Genomic DNA, 13,998 nt, shown 5'->3' on the forward strand with positions numbered 1-13,998 from the left:
GCGAGATGAAGTACTAGCATTTTTGCGAAGATAGTGACCGCAAGGCCAGTCTATATAAGAACTCGCGAAAAAGGAAGAGAGATACATTTACCTTAAAGGAGGCAATCTGGAAAAGTAAAGACCACAAGGCTTGTGGTTCAGATAACCTATTTAATGAACACTTGAAACAGAGCATTACAGAGCTCAAAGCAGCTTGGACATCCGTCATGAATCAATACCTCATAAGAGGATTCATTCCGGACAGATGGAGATACGCCACACTAAAGGCACTTTACATCATGAGGATCCACACGCTTATAAGGGCATTGCATTAGAGTGAATTCCATTTCAATTACTGACTAAGATCCTTGCAAAAAGGCTAACAGAACTTGTGGACCGTGTGATACCAGAAGAGTAATTTGTGTTTCGAAGGGGCAGATCTACTCTACAGGTTGTTCAGTGCTTACAAAATGACATACTAGAAACGACAGGGAGATAAAAGGAAAACTACATGTTGTTTTCATCGACTTCTCAAAGGCCTTTGACGCGGTGAACAGAGCATTGAAAACCTACAACCTGTTTTCCAGTCAAGAACTGGGTCGGGGATGGAATGAAGGAAGCCCGCATCTTGTGGCGAGAATAGGAATTGTGCCGGCTGCCGAAGCCTGTCGCACTCCTCTGAGGCAATGATTAATGACCGACAGATGAAATGATAGTGGAGAGTGTTGCCGGAATGAAATATAACAGGGAAAACCGGAGTACCCGGGATTTGAACCACGGAACCCAGCGGTGAGAGGCCAGTGCGGTGCCGCCTGAGCCACGGAGGCTTTGAATTAACTAACTTTAGTTAAAATCTCCAATTAAGACCGAGAATCGAACCCATCGTTCTGTAAACCGAAGTCAAATAGGTTGACCATTCAGCCAAGGAGCCAGACTTGTCAAGGATTATAATGCTCATGTAACCAAAAGATCTATCTGGATGTCGTCTTATATCATTATACATGTGATAAAATTCTCCGCATTGCTTTCGTTTTTTCATTCAGTGGATGAGCGCAAAATCTACTTTTACGAGAAAAATACCACGTCCTTAAACTAGAATGAAGTAATATAACGTCGTTGTACCTGCGAAAACCGGTATGTGACGATAGCATATAGAATGAAGTGATAATGTGACAATACTGACCCGCAGCACACATCGCATTAAGAACGGGGATTCTTTGAGAATCACCGCACAATATCTAAACTTAGCCGGGCTGAGTGGCTCAGAGGTTGAAGAGCTGGCCTTCTGACCTCAACTTGGCAGGTTCGATCCTGGCTCAGTTTGGTGATATTTGAAGGTGCTCAGGTACGTCAACCTCGTGTTCGTAGACTCACTAGCGAGTAAAAGAACTGCGAGACTAAATTCGGCACCTCGGCATCTCCGTAAACCGTAAACGTAGTTAGTGAGACGCAAAGCCAATATCATCATCATCATCATCATCATCATCATCATCTGTTTACCCTCCAGGTTCGGTTTTTCCCTCGGACTTAGCGAGGGATCCCACCTCTACCGCCTCAAGGGCAGTGTCCTGGAGCTTCAGGCTCTTGGTCGGGGGATACAACTGGGAAGTATGACCAGTACCTCGACCAGGCGGCCTCACCTACTATGCTGAACAGGGGCCTTGTGGAGGGATGGAAAGATTGGAAGGGATAGGCAAGGAAGAGGGAAGGAAGCGGCCGTGGCCTTAAGTTAGGTACCATCCCGGCATTCACCTGGAGGAGAAGTGGGAAACCACGGAAAACCACTTCCAGGATGGCTGAGGTGGGAATCGAACCCACCTCTACTCAGTTGACCTCCCGAGGCTGAGTGGACCCCGTTCCAGCCCTCGTACCACTTTGCAAATTTCGTGGCAGAGCCGGGAATCGAACCCGGGCCTCCGGGGGTGGCAGCTAATCACGTTAGCCACTACACCACAGAGGCGGACGCCAATATTATTATTCAACTGGGACAACATATTATGTGGACTAAGGTCACTGCTTTGTGGGCGCATTGGTACGAAGGACAAGGGTACTTGGGTCGGTGGTAAAGGGTGGCGGAAGGTGCGGTGCTTCGCCTTCGGGACTCGACCAACGGGGAGTTAAACGTGACAATTCCGTGTAGTTACTTTTCTTCCCGTTAAAGGTCTACGATAAAAATGTATTAAGATGTACAAAACTAAATAACAACACTGCTATTGGGAACATAGTGTAGTAAGAATACAATGGGTCAGTGTACCCACCTTTATCCACGATACTAGAACATGAATTCCTCTTGTAATTAAATGCAGTCATTTAGGGATAAACATTCTTACCTATAATTGAATCCCTCGCAAGTGAAGTGTTTCTCGGCTGCACATTCCCTTTGACAAGCTTCCACTGTCAGTGTTGGTAGTGAACTCCGTACATGGCGCTCTGAGACACGCTTGCCTGCGAACAGCCTCCTGAAACACGCTGATACACAAGTCTAATATTAGATTTATTCCTAAGCAAGTTAGAAGACAAGTAGAGTACATATTCGAGAATATTGTACATAAAACATTCGATGGCGATGGTGGTGGTCATAGTTGTTTAAAGGGGGCAAAACAAAGCAATAAAGTCATGTAATTGCGGCAAAACAAGGGATTACCAGTCCCAATCGATGCGGCAGGATCCAAAATGAAATTTCTGGCTTTCTCGGCATGAATGATGTAAGAAAATGCAGGAAGGGAAGGGGAGAAAAGTATTAGCAACTCTTAACAGCCCTTCGCTTGGTACCTACAATATTTGTGTCTATCGATATTACTCTACCTTCAGTAACAACACCAGGCTTTCAACAAAGATGTGTTCTCTTAACCCGATCCTAACATCCTTCCAGATGGATCAGTAACATTAAGATGGAAATTTGTTAATTAGTTTGAGAAATATTTCCTAATTATAGGCATGATCCTCATATACAGGGTTATTCAGCTATGACCACCAACAAAAAATCATGAACTATTAAAGATATCGATATTTTGTTTCTACTTTCAGTAATATTACAAACAATGAAATAAAAACAAAACAAAACAGAAATCGGACGTTTGATGCTGGGAACTGCTGTTACAGAATATTAACTTGGCACGCAATCACAATATAATTACTTATAGAGGTAGTAACGTCAGGGGCGTCACCGAAAACCGTAAAAGTAGTTAGTGGGACGTAAAGTTAGTAATATCAGGTGGGGCCAGGCCCCGTTACACACACTACATCATGTAGTCGAAAGCATGAGACTATTGCTGTTCGCTAATATACTCGTAGCTAATTACCGCACTCATGGTAATACATTACTATTTGAAGAACCTCAATAACTTCTATCTCTTAGATTACCATGGAGGAGACCACAATGATTAACAGGTTAGCTCAGTGCGTTCCGGCACCACCGGTTAGCTCTGTACACAGAAGACAGGTGGTTTGATTCCCACCGCCCCTACCGCGGTTACTTATCTCAATGCCATGGCCGCTCCCTTCCCATTCGTAGCCCGTACAATTACACCTGCATCCACAAACAGCAGTACATTTAGCTCGAGGTGCACAGCTCCAGGACTGGCAAGCCGAACATGTTCTCGGCAATAAAAGCCAGCGGTACGCTAAAAATTCAACATTATTAACAGATTCTGCCATCCCGAATTATAGACTAATGGAGTCCGGCTCCATGGTTAAATGGTTAGCGTGCTGGCTTTTGGTCACATGGGTCTTGGGTTCGATTCTCGGCAGGGCCTGGACACTGGACACTGGACACTCCCGGCACTAAAAGCCATACGCTATTTCATTTCATTTCATAGAAAAATGGAAGAAAATTTGGAGTTGTTCTCTACCCACAGATTTATCCAAGATCAAGTGCCAAACCACTGGGCTACAAAATAAAACGCCGTGGCTGGAGCCTTGTGAATCACCTTAGGACAGTTAAAGGAACATGTTCCGGGAATCAAACCCGTACTTCCTGGGGTGGCAGCTAATCACACTAACCACTACACCACAGAGTGAGATTGCACTTTATGCCTGAAAATCGCCAATAAGTATTTGACAATGCGTTATAAGAGTGTCGTACCTTAAGGAGGACCCTTCTATTTTATATTGGAGAGCATGAGTATCGGCTAGATAGCCATCATGCTATTGTGAGTCAACTTAAGAGACCTCTGAGCATATCCCCGCGTGTTCTATTAGGCTAGATACTATCAAGCAGAACTCGCAGAGCTTAAACTTGCTATTTGAGAAAAAAAAAATATCTAAAACATCCGGATATTATACTTAACCAATTCTCAGTGTATCTTTTTTTTATATTAACTACAGATACATAAAGTAAAATAAATAAACATCATCACATAAGAACCTTCATCGCCCAAGTCCTTAGAAGAACTAGAGTCACCGTCCATGGAGAGATTTATGGTTTGGCAGAGAATGGAAGTATTCGATAGATCGATATGATATCCTGCAAATATAACCGGGTAGGATATACGGGGTTTTCTGCACGCCCCTTATTATTATTATTATTATTATTATTATTATTATTATTATTATTATTATTATTATTATTATTATTATTATTATTATTATTATTATTTCTTGATCCGTTGTGGGGGATGAGAAGTTTGGAAGGGATGGGCAAGGAACGAGGAAAGAAGCGACCGTGTCTTTAAGTTAGGTACCATCCCGGCATTTGCCTGGAAGAGAAGTGGGAAACCAGGGAAAACCACTTCGAGGATTGATGAGGTGGGAATCGAAACCTCTTCTACTCAGTTGACCTCCCGAGGTTGAGTGGACCGCGTTCCAGCCCTCGTACCACTTTTCAAATTTCGTGACAGAGCCGGGAATCGAACCCGGGCTTCCGGGGGTGGGAGCTAATCACACTAACCATTACACCACAGAGGGAGATTGCGCTTTATGCCCGAAAATCGCTAATAAGTATTTTACAATTTTACAATTTTACAGAGTGTCGTGCCTTAAGGAGGATCCTTCTATTTTCTACTTAGACAGTGGTCTATAATGGCAAATTGTGCACTGTAAAGGGTATCTTAATAAGATTTGCATGATTAATCTCAATATATGGCTCACAATTTAGGCTATAAGGCACTTACTGCAAACTATAACATAAAAAAATTACCGAGAGCTACATTTTACGGATATGTAGGGCTATATACCACATATACTTTGTTGTAGAGCTTTTTATGCTCAATAATTCTTCAACTCATACGTTGACGGTTTAGGCAGCGTAAACCAAGAACACGCTGGAATGGCAGATTTTTATTTGACTTCCTTCAGTAAACTGGCCACTAACAGATTAATGTTTCATACACTTAAAACTTCCTCTAACAAGGGTGAAGACCACACCAAAATCTGTTCGAAGGTTCTCAAGATCAGTCCGCATGTTATATGTATAGATTGTTTGTTCTTTCTTTCTTTCTTTCTTTCTTTCTTAATCCGTTTACCCTCCAGGGTTAGTTTTTCCCTCGGACTCAGCGAGGGATTCCACCTCTACCGCCGCAAGGGCAGTGTCATGAAGCGTGAGAGTTTGGATCGGGGGATACAACTGGTGTGGAGGACCAGTACCTTGTCCAGGTGACCTCACCTGCTATGCTGAACAAAGGCCTTTTGGGGAGTTGGGAAGAGGGAAGGAAGCGGCCCTGGCCTTAAGTTAGGTACCATTCCGCCATTTGCCTAGAGGAGAAGGGGGGAAAACACGGATAACCACTTCTAGGATGGCTGAGGTGGGAATCGAACCCCTCTCTACTCAGTCGACTTCCCGAGGATGAGTGACCCCGTTCCAGCTCCCGGACTACTTTTCAAATTTCGTGGCAGAGCCCCTGGGGTTGCAGCTAATCACACTAACTACACCACAGAGGCGGATTTTTTGTTCCTTACCATTACTTATATTTAGCACAGTTTATCCAAGGATCCACACAAATATGGGAGCTGCGGGACATCTGGAATCACTTCCAGGTGATGCAGTAACTGTGCAGTAACTGCGAGGCGCGAGGAGAGGCCATTTTAGACTCAATTCATCGCGAGTTACGCACTCTATGAACAGCACAATGGATAGTTGAAAGGTATTTCTTCAGCTCGGTTCGCACAAGCGTTGAACAAAGAGGTCAGTGTTACCAACAAAACGGAACACTAACAATAGCAATTGAAATGGAATGACCTTGAGATCGGAAGGCGGTCAGCCCAACAGCGGAAAACAGGACTCAGTGAGCGCGTCACTCGCCAACACGTCCTCGTGCGGTGGTATAGCACCTATTAACATAGGGCTACTTACGAGCAGCTTACCCACTTGCCTGAGACTGTGAAGCTGCCGCTATGTCTTCCGCTGGTTTGAAACTGGTCAACAGTAGTGATGTGCGTACAGTCTACGGTTAAAGTTTCATTTCATAATTTTCTGTGGTGTAGTAGTTAGTGTGATTAGCTGCCACCCACGGAGGCCCGGGTTCGATTTCCGGCTCTGCCACGAAATTTGAGAAGTAGTACGAGGGTTGGAACGGGGTCCATTCAGCCTCGGGGGGTCAACTGAGTAGAGGGGTTTCGATTCCCACCTCAGTCATCCTCTAGTGGTTTTCCGTGGTTTCCCACTTCTCCTTCAGGCAAACGCCGGGATTGTACCTAACTTAAGGCCACGGCCGTTTCCCTTCTTCTTCTTCCTTGTCGATCCCTTCCAATCTTCCCATCCCCCCACAAGGCCCCGGTTCAGCATAACAGAGAGAGGCCGCCTGGGAGAGGTACTGCACCTCCTCCGCAGCTGTATCTTCCGACACAAAGTCCCACGCTCCAGGCCACTGCCCTTGAGGCTGTAGAAGTGGGATAACTCGCTGTGTCCGAGGGAGAAACCAATCCTGGAGGGTAAACAGATTAAGAAGATGAAGAATTTTCTAATGCCAGATTTGTACCGTATCGAAACACCACAGGCCCATATCGCAGCAAGTAAGAAAATGCCAATAAAAATGCGTTCTTCAATGCGAGTTAGAAAGGAACAAACGCTGTCTGCACGATATTCAATCAATCAATCAATCAATCAATCAATCAATCAATCAATCAATCAATCAATCAATCAATCAATCAATCAATCAATCAATCAATCAATCAATCAATCAATCAATCTGGATTTAGGACTGGCTCTGTCAGGTGTTTACCTAATATTTTCATAAATGATTTCAAAGAAGTTGGAAATGTACCGAACATATCCCTTGGTGAATTATTCCTAACGAACGAGTTTACTACGAGCTTTGAGCCGTGTGGCGGTTAGCTTGCATTCGAGAGATAGTGGGTTCGAACCCCACTGTTGGCAGCCCTGAAAAGTTTTTCGTGTTTCCCTATTTTCACACCAGACCTGCCTGAGTCGGTGCTACGTAAAACAAGTGCCAGAAAATAATTCCTCCTGTAAACTAATATCTACCCCCAGTTTGTCCTCTTGAACTCTATCTTCCTATTATGATCTTTCCTACCTTTAATAGATCCACTTTAATAGATCGTCTACTTATGACATTCCATGCCATTTCTCCACTGACAACTCGCAATATACCGCTTGGTCGAGCTGTTCGTTTCATTACTTCCAAGTCTTCCCAGCCGTAAGTGTGCAGTATTTTCGTAGCACTACTTTTTTAAATTCGGGAATCGCCCCTTTCGATCTTTTCCAGTTCTCGGATTAAGTAAACCTGGTGAGGGTCCCATACACTGGAACTACTGCATATGCCAGTTACGGTCTTACTAGCGACTATACGCCCTCTTCTTTTCAACCTTACTACAACCCCTAAGTACCATCATAACCATTTTAAATTACATGCAACCTTTATTTACAACCTCTTTGTTCTGATTGCCCCAATTAGGGGTTTTCCTTATATTAACACCTAGGTAGCCTATTCACAGAGATAATCATGAGGTTATTTCACTCCATCAACACAGTAATTAAAACAGAAGACCTTTCCTTTTCATGAAACTTAAAACCTGACTTTTCATGTCATTTACCATCATACCTTTCTCTGTTGTCCATTTCACAACATTGTCGAGGTCTCAATCACAACCCTGTAACTTATTTATTGTTATAAACTTTCAACTAATTCCGGGTCAAACATGAAGGAATTATTGAAGTTCAATATAACATGGAAGTTAGTTGAAATCTTGAGAAAAGGATACGTTCAGTCAATTTATGGTTAAATATATCGAAAATTCAAAGTAACTTGCTCAACTGAGTGATACATTAAAGTAAATATTCAATGTGTGAAATTTGACAAGCTCAGAACCCCGTGGTATATAATAAATTTGTGTCCGGAAGTTTAATTTTAAAGTAAAGTCAATTACTGTTTAGCGAAGAGGACAGTATTTAGTAAATTGGTTACTAATATGCAATGTTTTATTTCGATGACAGTTTATATAACCCTGTGTGGGTATACAAAATATTATCCGCATCCACTCCGCATCTGCACTTCCTTCATCCGCACCCGCATCCGCGAATGGTTATCCGCGGATATTGTAAATGTTTAATCCTCTACAGTCACAGGTTTATGAGGGATTTTTTCTTGCGACAACTACCGACGTATTGACCTTCGTTCCTTCCTTGAAATGATTGCGGGCAGGAGGCCGTTAGGCTTAGGTCAGATTTACGGCTTTGTGGTCGCAAGGCTCTTTATATATCATCATTTTTCCATACCACTGGCAAGAATCGCCTAACCACAAGCGCAAATAAGAGTGTGGATGAGTGGACATTAATAAACTTCATTTAGAAATTATCAGCAAAATTATCCGCACTGCCATACAGTTTGAATCCGCCATTACACAAACTTCGGGGATATCCACATCCGTGCAGGGCTCTAGTCATGGACTGGGTTAAATATTATGAATTGTACATGTTAGATTTGCCTTCGCTTGCATTAGTTGTGCAGCATATACAGTACTTACTATGAACATCTACAAATGATTGAGAGTTCTTTAGGAAACTATCGATTCGAATATACTGTAATTGGAGAAACAACGACATTAATTATTGGGCGCATTCCAGTAATTAATAGCAGTTTTTATCTGTTAGGGTGTTGTAGGATAAAAACAGAGTACGACTAAGTAGTATTGTAGTGCAGTAGTATATTAATTACCTTATTGTCGTGTGATCTTTGAGTACTATCCGAACAATATTTATTTCCGTTCATTTTTTGCACAAAACAAGTTATTTTTCCTTTTCTTTTCATTTTTTCGTAAAGAATGGTTAAGGAGTGCAAGTGTAGGAATTATGGGTGTGGCGAGGCATTGAGGGGTATGAGGAGGAGTTGGAGAGTTTGAGGGAGATAATTAGGATTCTCACAGAAGACAGGAAGGAAGGGAAGCCTCCCTAAAACAATGTACAGGTTACAGCAGGTGTAAAAGAGGGATGGGAAGGAAGGGGGGGGGGAATTGTAGAAGAGAGGTGGTCTAATGTTCTAAGGGGAAGGAAATTGCAGGCTAAGGGCTCTATCCAGGATCAGAATTCAAGACAGGTGTCTGTGAAAAATTGGTACGAGCCACTACAGGTAGAGCAACAGAGGGAAGATGAGGAACAGGATACTGTTGCTGAGATGTGTAGAAGTATGAGGAAGGGAAAAGGTAAGAAAGGGAAACATAGAGTAGATGATAGGAAAAGACAGGTGGAACAGGGTCATGGGAGGGAGAAAAGGGAGGAAGATGGAACTTTGCAGCTATCACGAAAGATAGGACTGACCATGAAGGGAGGGGATCAAATGAGGTGGGTAGGGTTGAGGCTTTGGTCATGGGGGATTCCATCGTCAGACATGTGGAAAAAGTGTATGGAGGAAAGGGAACCAGGGTAGAGTGTTATTCAGGAATTAGGTTGAGGCAGACGCTGAGAAAAGCAGAAGAGAAGGAGAAGGGGAAGGTGAAGGTGGTAGTGTTTCACGTTGGTACCAACAACTTAAGGCAAGCTGGTATAAGTACCAACATAGTTGGGGATGTGTGGGATCTGGTAAATGCAGCACGGGTGAAGTTTAAGGAAGCGGAGATTGTTCTCAGTTGAATACTGTGTAGAAGGGATACTGACTGGAGGGTGATTGGGGATTTAAATGAGACTATGGAGTGGGTATGTGGGAAACTGGGAGTGAAATTTCTAGATCCTACTGGGTGGATAGGAGATAGGGATCTGCGCTCAGATGACCTTCACTTAAACCGGAGTTGTACGTATAAGTTAGGAAATTTGTTTGGAAGGGTAATAGGGAAGTATATTTGGGGAAACGGGGTTGTCCAGAGATCTGGAAGTCAAATAGGGATGACATAAAAACGTTAGTGATTAACTGTATAAGTATTGTAAATAAAGGAATAGAATTAAGTAATTTAATAGATATATATTTATCAGATATTGTAATAGGAGTTAAATCATGGCTGAGAAATGATATAATGGATGCAGAACTTTTCTCACGAAACTGGAGTACGTATCGTAAAGATAGGATAGGAATGGTGGGAGGGGGAGTATTCATTATTGTGAAAGAAAAATTTGTAAGCTACGAAAAAGTAAAAGATGAGAAGCATGAAATTCTAGGTGTAAGGCTCATTTCTAGAGATAATAGGCAACTTGATGTCTTTGGAGTGTTCAGACCGGGAAAGGGTAGCGCTGACACGGTTTCAGAATTATTTGATAAGCTAAACAGCTATGTGGGAAATGACATGAAAGGAATGTGATTGTAGCGGGAGATCTGAATTTACCAAATGCCAATTGTGAAGGAAATGCGAATGACAGGAAGCATGACCAAAAATGGCAAATAAGCTAATATGGGAAGGAGAGCTGATTCAGAAAGTGACGGAACCAACTGGAGGGAAAAATATTCTGGACATGGTGCTGATAAAACCAGATGGGCACTGTAGAGATACCGAAGTAATAGATGGTATTAGTGATCACGAAGCTGTTTTTGTGGTAGTTAAAAATAAATGTGATAGAAAGGAAGGTTTTAAAAGTAGGAATGTTAGGCAGCACCATATGGATGATACAGCAGGCATGAGGCAGTTTTTTAAAATTAATTGTGATCGGTGGAAAACGGTAAATATGAATGTAAACAGACGCTGGGACGGGTTTAAAGCAATTGTTGAGGAATGTGAAAACAGATTTGTACCTTTAAAGGTGGTAAGGAATGGTAAAGACCCACCTTATTATAATAAAGAAATAAAGAGACTACGAAGGAGGCGCAGATTGGAAAGAAATAGAAAAGTCTGTAGAAATAAGGAGAAATTGAAGGAACTTACTAGGAAATTGAATCTAGCAAAGAAGGCAGCTAAGGATAACATGATGGCAAGCATAATTGGTAGTCATGCACATTTTATTGAAAAATGGAGGTTATGTATGGGTACTTCATGGCAGAAACAGGTTCCAAGAAGGACATTCCAGGAATAATTAATGAACAAGGGGAGTGTGTATGTAAGGATCTTCAAAATTCAGAAGTATTCAGTCAGCAGTATGTAAAGGTTGTTGGTTACAAGGATAATTTCCAGATAGAGGAGGTGACTAATGCTAAAGAATTATTAAAATTTACGTATGATAACAATGATATTTTCAATAAGGTACAAAAGTTGAAAACTAGAAAAGCGGCTGGAATTGATATTTCTGAGGATATACTAAAGATAATGGGTTGGAATATATCTGAAGTATTTATTTGATTATTGTTTGCTCAAAGGAGCTATGCCAAATGAATGGAGAGTTGCTATAGAAGCCCCTGTGTATAAAGGAAAGGATGATAGACATAAAGCTGAAAATTACAGGCCAGTAATTTTGACATTCGTTGTATGTAAGCTTTGGGAAGGCATTCTTTCTGATTACATTAGACATGTTTGCAAAATTAATAACTGGTTCGATAGAAGGTAGTTCGGTTTTAGAAAAGGGTATTCCACTGAAGCTCAATTTGTAGGATTCCAGCAAGGTATAGCAGGTATCTTGGATTCTGGAGGTCAAATGGATTGTACCGCGATCCTGTCTAAAGCATTTGATAGGGTGGATCATGGAAGACTACTGGCTAAAATGAGTGCAATTGGACTAGATAAAAGAGTGACTGAATGGGTTGCTATATTTCTAGAAAATAGACCTAAGAGAATTAGAGTAGGCGAAGCTTTATCTGACCCTGTAATAATTAAGGGAGGAATTCCTCAAAGCAGTATTATTGGACCTTTATGTTTTCATATATATATATAAATGATATGAGTAAACAAGTGGAATCAGAAGTAAGGCTTTTAGAGGATGATGTTATTCTGTATAGAGTAATATATAATTTACAAGATTGTGAGCAAATGCAAAATGACCTCGATAATGTTGTGAGATAGACAGCAGGCAATGGTGTGTTGATAAGCGGGGTTAAGAGTCAGGTTGTGAGTTTCACAAATAGGAAAAGTCCTCTCAGATTTAATTACTGCGTTGATGGGGTGAAAGTTCCTTTTGGGGATCATTGTAAGTATCTGTGTGTTAATATAAGGAAAGATCTTCACTGGAGTAATCACATACATGGGATTGTAAATAAAGGATACAGATCTCTGCACATGGTTATGAGAGTGTTTAGGGGTTGTAGTAAGGATGTAAGGGTGAGGGCATATAAGTCTCTGGAAAGACCCCAACTAGAGTATGGTTCCAGTGTATGGGACCCTCACCAGGATTACTTGATTCAAGAACTGGGAAAAATCCAAAGAAAGGCAGCTCGATTTGTTCTGGGTGATTTCCGACAAAAGAGTAGCGTTCCAAAAATATTGCAAAGTTTGGGCCGGGAAGAACTTGGAGAAAGAAGACGAGCTGCTCGACTAAGTGGTATGTTCCGAACTGTCAGCGGTGAAATGGCGTGGAATGACACTATAAACGAATAAGTTTGAGTTGCGTTTTTAAAAGTAGGAAAGGTCGCAATATGAAGGTAAAGTTGGAATTCAAGATGACAAATTGGGGCAAATATTCATTTATAGGAAGGGAAGTTAGAGATTACCAAGGGAGATGTTCAATACATTTCCAATTTCTCTGAAATCATTTAAGAAAAGGCTAGGAAAACAACAGATAGGGAATCTGCCACCTGGGCGACTGTCCTAAATGCAGATCAGTATTGATTGATTGACTGACTGACTGATTGATTGATTAATCGATTTATGTATGTATTGATTGATTGATTGATTGATTGATTGATTGATTGATTGATTGATTGATTGATAATTGAGCATTCCCGCTCGTGAGATCAGTTATGTCAAAGAGAATGTTCCTCGATTCTCAGAAGTACTATAAGGAGAGGTTAAGTTACTAAGATTATTCTCAATCAGAAAAACGCACACAGCTACATTATTGTAGTAATGAATTGGGTTTAGTTTTATATGAGAACACTATAAAAGAAAAATGAGAATGATCATCGCTTGTCACGAACGAAAAGAAATCTAACTGCAGTGCAGTCGAATCTATCTGATAATTGATAATCGTATGCCAATAAATACAGTAAACCTTAAAAATAGAAACTACAGTTCTTTAAAGAAAGCACAAGGCGAGTGTGGCATCAGAATAGTGATATATTTATTTCGGTGTTTAATATTGTACTAAATGATTTATATAAGTTGCAGGTTACTATATGACGGATCAGATGGAGAATTGTCATAATGAATGATCCGCCAATAAAATGATGCAGGCCTAAACCGGGATGGAGTCCCGGCGGATCTGGAAAATGTGGTAATATGAAGGAATGACAATGTTCCGAGGACGGGCTGATCGAATTATATCTTCAAGAACTCACCAGTTAAGTTGAGTACAAAAGACTTGTCCTTTATTTGTTCTATTATAATTATTGTACATTGTGTAATTACATATTTCTTTCACGTTTATGAGCGTAATGCGTTATACATAAAGCAACTTGAGCGACGATGTAGAATCATGTATATACATTTTATAATGTCTATGGGCGCTCTGATCCTCCTAAATGATGGCATGATTTGAATTCGAACTGATGATGTGCTAATTTCATCTAAATTTTGAGTGCACAGTTACAGGTTGTAATACGGGAATTTCATTATGATTTA

The 13,998-nt window shown here is 41.3% G+C and overlaps 1 protein-coding gene across 1 annotated transcript in view; it reads right to left on the reverse strand.

Annotated features, from left to right (window-relative positions):
* LOC136874423 (uncharacterized) overlaps nucleotides 1–13,998 on the reverse strand; it is a 463,178-nt gene that overhangs the window by 195,273 nt on the left and 253,907 nt on the right. Inside the window, exon 4 of the mRNA XM_067148056.2 lies at nucleotides 2,310–2,448. Within this exon, the coding sequence (XP_067004157.2) occupies nucleotides 2,310–2,448 (139 nt within the window). The remainder of the gene's footprint in view (nucleotides 1–2,309; nucleotides 2,449–13,998) is intronic.

This window comes from Anabrus simplex, chromosome 5 (assembly GCF_040414725.1).
Source record: "Anabrus simplex isolate iqAnaSimp1 chromosome 5, ASM4041472v1, whole genome shotgun sequence".
Classification (NCBI taxonomy): domain Eukaryota; kingdom Metazoa; phylum Arthropoda; class Insecta; order Orthoptera; family Tettigoniidae; genus Anabrus; species Anabrus simplex.